The 5368-nt window shown below is 48.4% G+C and overlaps 1 protein-coding gene across 1 annotated transcript in view; it reads left to right on the top strand.

Moving 5' to 3' along the window:
• Positions 1-5368, top strand: part of Ror2 (receptor tyrosine kinase like orphan receptor 2) — a 172880-nt gene that overhangs the window by 137977 nt on the left and 29535 nt on the right. Inside the window, exon 2 of the mRNA XM_005355185.2 lies at positions 2624-2701. Within this exon, the coding sequence (XP_005355242.1) occupies positions 2624-2701 (78 nt within the window). The remainder of the gene's footprint in view (positions 1-2623; positions 2702-5368) is intronic.

Raw genomic sequence — 5368 nt, 5'->3', positions numbered from 1 at the left:
TTTCTTCCTTCCTTCCTTCCTTTTTTTTTTATATAAGTATATTGATTACTTGTTACATAGGTGCAGTAGACATGGATCATGGGCTTCTGGGAATTTATTTTTAAGTATTAAGTGTGGATTCTGGGGATCAAATTCAGCTCAATTAAGGGTACATCTCTCCAGCTGCCCCATCTTGGTTTTAATGGTAACACTACAGGTTCTTCCTCCCTATCTCAGCAGCCGCTGGGCTCTAGCTGTTCTGAGATCAGTGTGCCTGCTGTTGGTCCAGGGAGGCCTGATTGTCCCCAAGGGATGTGTAGGGTTTCGGGGGCAGGTTTAAAGAATAAAGACATTGGTTCCCAACAGTGGGCTGAAGATATTTTATGAAAAATGGTGTAGGTGACTTCAACCAGGGATGCTGGGAAGACGATTAGGGTGAGGCTGGTCAGACACCAATCTGCCATGCGGGTGAGAAGGAGACTAGGCCACGGGCACCAGAGTTTGCCATGGATTTTGGAAGCCCTGTGCTGCGAAAGCCATCATCCCAATGGAGAGATGAAAGAAGCAGCTTAGAGACGTGTGCATTCAAGAGTAAGTGAGCCAGCATCTCCTTGGTACAACAAACTGAAGAACTTGGTCCCTCGGCTCTGCCTCAATCACAGCCGGACCTTTATTCCACCAGGCAAAGCTTCCTCCTACAAGGTCTTGGAAGTGAAGTTACTTATACAGTTCTTGGCTAACCAGAAGTCAGTCACCCAACACCTAATTATAAGCTTTGACATTGCAACACAGTAACTTTTTATTGCTGTGTGGGAGAAAGAGTTGATTTTGGCTCATGGTTCCAGAAGGAGAGTCCGTAATGGCAAGGAGGTGGGGGAGGGGAGGAAGGCATGGCAGGTGGCTAGAGCAGGAAGCAGTGCAATCACTTTAACCACAAATGGGAAGCATATAAAGCAAACTGGAAGTGGGACAAGCTATAAAGTCTCTTTCCTTTAGCAAGGCTGCCCCCCCCCCCCAAGTTTCCATAACTTTCCCAAATAGCACCACCTGCTGGAGACCAAGCATTCCGCTACTGAGCCTATGGGGGACTGCTCGCTCAAAGCGTGGCAGAGAGTCTCTCTTGAGTTATGGTCAGTATACATAAAGTGATGGGAACCATTTTTACCATCCATACCGCCGGGCAGTAGCGTTCACCATATCTGGTGTCATGCAGCCATCTCCATCTCTCTCCAGAATGATTTTCTTCTCCCTAAACTGAAATCATGCTCCCCATTCTGGGGAAATACTGGCTCCCCGTTTCTGTAATCCCAGAACCTGGCATCTGCCGTTTTTTTCTGGCTTCCATGACTAGGGGCTCACATGAATGTAACCACACTGGATTCCTCCTTTTGTGCCTGTCCTGTCCAACTTAACAGCAGTGTCCTCAAAGGTCCCCCTACAACACCCTGGGTCACAGCCCATCTGCTGTAGTCTTTGATGCTTTTAATCCAGGTCTGAATAGAAAGTGCTCGTCACCCCAAGCCTCATCGCACCTTACCCTGAGCCACCAGGACGCTGTTGAGTCCTGGATCAGGGGTAAAGGCTGGAAGTGAACACGATTGGTTGGTGGGGCAGTTGGGAATTGGGGAGCTATTGAGAGCTTCTTGTGACTTCCTGGTTTGGTAGTGCACCTGCCCCTCCCTCTGGCTGAGTAGCACTGAGCCTCTTCCTGTTTGTGTTTGGAGATGAGGAGTCAATCCAAACAAACCGAATCCACACTGTCCTTAGTGTTCAAGTGAGTTGGGCAGCTCTGCCAACAAGCTCGCTCTGAGCTTCCTGGGGTGGATAGTTGTGCTGCCAGAGGTGGTGTTCAACCGCCCTTATAAAGAAAAACACGTTCCTGTCATTTACAGTTTTAAGAACGTCACACTTGGTCCGGGGATGTTGAAGGGATGAGTTGCTCAAAAAATTTTAATTCTCAGAGCCTGGGAACACACACACACACACACACACACACACACACACACACACACACACACACACACACACACACACCTGTCATCCTAGAGGCAGGAAAATCAAGAGTTCCAGGCTGCCTTTGGCTTTCTAGTGAGTTTGAGGCCCCTGGATGACAGAAAGAAGGGAAGGCTCTGAATCTTAGTCTTAATTACCTGGACCCTCCATGCAGACTAATTCAGAATCCTTTATTTTAATAACCAGCCCTGCCTTTCTTTGTCTTCTTACTTGTTCTCTCCCCCTGGTGGCACAGAGGCTTCTTCCAAGTCCTATTGCTCTGTGGTTGTTGTTAGAATTAAATTAAAAACCACTTTTTTTTCTTTTTCTTTCTTTATTTTTTGGTTTTTGAAACAAGGTTTCTCTGTGTATTCCTGGCTGTCCTGGAACTCTCTCTGTAGACCAGGCTGGCCTCGAACTCACAGAAATCCACCTGCCTCTGCCTTCCTAGTGCTGGGATTAAAGACATGCACCACCACCACCCGATAAAAACCACTTCTATAATGGCAAGAAATATGATTATATGAAAGCCAATAGGAAGTGCTATGGTGTTTCTTTGCCTGCATTTGCTGCTGCTGGGCAGACTGGCACTCACAGTGTCTGCCCTGATGGGAAGCTGTGTCTCATGTGTGTGTGTGTGCTCTTCTCCCAGGTGAAGTGGAGGATTCAGATGCAATTGACACCTTGGGACAACTTGATGGACCGGACAGCCCACTTCCCACTCTGAAAGGTAAGATAGAAAGTCAGCTAGCTGTCCTTGCTGTGGTTATAGAATATCACGGGGTGTCTGCTTTGCCCTTGTCACTGGGGGCTAGACCTGCCTGATTAAGCAGAAGGTGGTGTTCCCTGGTGGGGCTGCTCCATTGCTGGTCAGGTGAGATCCCTACCTGAAGTCTTTTTTTTACCCCCAGTAAAGGCTTTGGGGGCTGATGAGGCTGGTAGAGGCGCACAGGTGAAGCTGCAGGAAATATAGCTGACTGGGGAGGAAGGGGCCTTAGGGTGCTCAGAGGTTCTGAGCAGGGACTCAGAGGCTGGCCTCCCATCTTGACCATTTGTGAAGTAGCTGCAAACAACCGTCTCTCCTCCCCATTTACTTTACTCAGTGAAACAGCCACGCGGTGGTATCTCAGAGGGTGGCACTCTTCTGTGCTGCCCATCTGAAAGAGGATGCTGTGTTCCTTTGTGGGGGCTTTCGTCCTCCGTGGAAGTTTGCTGTGGGCACCATGATCTTATTGGCAGAGTAAGGAGAGCAGCATGGTCTACTTCTTGAAGAAGCAATAGCTTTTCTTTCCTTAAATAATCCGTCGGCTCCAATGTGTGCCGTCCGTGCGCTTATGCATGTGGGCTAACCAGTGGAACATGGTTGACCAAATAGGAGCCGCATCCTTCAAGAAAACTGGCTCTCTCCCAGCAGCCACCAGCCATCTCATAGCTCCTCAGGAGCTGAGGCTCACAGACCCCTCCCCACTCTGTACCGGGATGTTGACCAGCTCGTTCCTGTGTAGGTCACCACAGCTGCCCATGAGCACAGCAGCCCTGCTGTATCCAGAAGGCACAGCTTTACTCTGGCCGCCCTGACTCCTGGCTCTTAGAGTCTTTCCACCTCCTTCTTCTGCCATGGTCCCTGAGCCTTATAGAGGAGTGTTGTATTAGTCGGGGTTCCCCAGAGAAACAACACTGATTTGTTTATGGTCTGACAATTCTAATAATAAGTAAGAGTTCCCTTCTTCCATGTCCTTTATATAGGCTGCCACGAGAAAAGTGGGCCCAGATTCAAAGTGGGTCTTCCCACCTCAAAAGATCCAGATTTAGAGTGGGTCTTCCTACTTCAGTGGTTCAGTTCAAGAGCAATCCTCCAGGTCTACCCATCTACTTGGATTGTAGTTCATTTTAGACATAGTCGAGTTGACGACCAAGAATAGCCATCTAGGTGCGATGTGGATGTTTCATTTGTGTCCCACGTCACCTGTTCTCTGCACTGTGACCAGCCGTGAGTCCTTTGTTGACCACCACCCACTGCACAAAGACTTTCTTCTGCTGGGGTCTGAGAGCTGTGCTAATCAGGGTACAGAGGTAGGAACTGAGAGGGCAGTTTGATACAAAGTCCAATCAGCAAATTGTAGTAGGTTCCCTGCGGAGGCCCGTGAGCCCCCCAGCCATGGGTTCTTGGCCAGACTTGCAGTACGAGGCATGTGTTTCCTCCTGTGCAGCAGGTCTTAGATCCAAGTGCAAAGCGGTTGGCTGCACCTCTAACCTTTGTGCCGCTATTGTGCCCATGGGTATATCTTGCCGTGCAGATGTTGCTGCAGTTCACAGAGTTCACAGCCGGGTAAGTCGGTTGAAGACTGACTCCTTTCCCCCTCACCAGCCTGCACAGCACCTTTCGGTACTGAGAGAGATGGCCAGGAGGGAAGAAGCTTCCTGGACAGTGTCCACTTAATTTCTCAAGTTCTCTGTATGCCCGGTGTGTGTGGAGTCTTAAGCAAGATGGTCTTGCTATCAAGTTCTGGTGGGCAACAAAGAGCAATGGGAGAAGCTTGTATGGTTTGGGGGATTCTCTAGGATTTCTCACCAACAACTTAAAGGGAGATGTCCCAAACCTGGCACTGGCCTTTTTGTTTGACAAACAACCTGTGGCTTCTGGGGTGAGCATAATCCAATTAAGGTTTTCTTTATGGAAAAAAAGTATGTTTATATATGTTATAGAATAGTAGGTTTCCATATGCCTTCTCCAAACAGTCTTCAAGTTAGTTATCCCTTGGAAGGGTAAGTCAGAAGAGGGAGAATGACGGCTTTTTTAATTGATGTATTCTCACCATGTATTCGTTGTGTCTTTGTCACTGTGGCTACCATGCCAGAATCCCACAGCCAGGGCAGGCACGATGCCAGACATTCATTTGCTCATAGCTCTGAGTGCCAAGAAGGAAAGGTTAAGGCTGGGTATGTAGGTTTGTGGTAAAGCATGTGTCTAGACTGTTAGGCCTGAGTTTGATTACCAGCACTAATAAAAGAAAAGAAGATGCTGTAGGGGAAATTAAAAGATTAAGCATTTCAAGGAATGAGGCCTGATATAAAATTTCTATTAAAAGAAGAGTTGTTGTGGCTGGAGAGGTGGCTTAGTGGCTGAGAGCCACTGGCTGCTCTTACTGAGAACTCCGGTTCCAGGGGGTTCTAACGCCCTCTTCTGGCCTCTGTGTGCATTGCATGCAAGGGGTGCACAGATTACGTGCAGCAGAGCACCCACAGGTATAAATTTTAAAAGCAACCCTAAGAGGACTTTTGTGGGTGAAACAGCATGTGGCTGTGGTCTCAGTTTGGAGGATGAGGTGGGAGGATTGCTTGAGCCAGGAGTTTGAGGCAAGTCTAAGCAGCATGTTTCCGAACAACCTTAAACAAA

This window comes from Microtus ochrogaster, chromosome 16 (genome assembly GCF_000317375.1).
Source record: "Microtus ochrogaster isolate Prairie Vole_2 chromosome 16, MicOch1.0, whole genome shotgun sequence".
NCBI classification, from domain to species: domain Eukaryota; kingdom Metazoa; phylum Chordata; class Mammalia; order Rodentia; family Cricetidae; genus Microtus; species Microtus ochrogaster.
The sequence above is the reverse complement of the archived record's forward strand: the minus strand, read 5'-3'. Positions and strand labels throughout refer to the sequence as shown.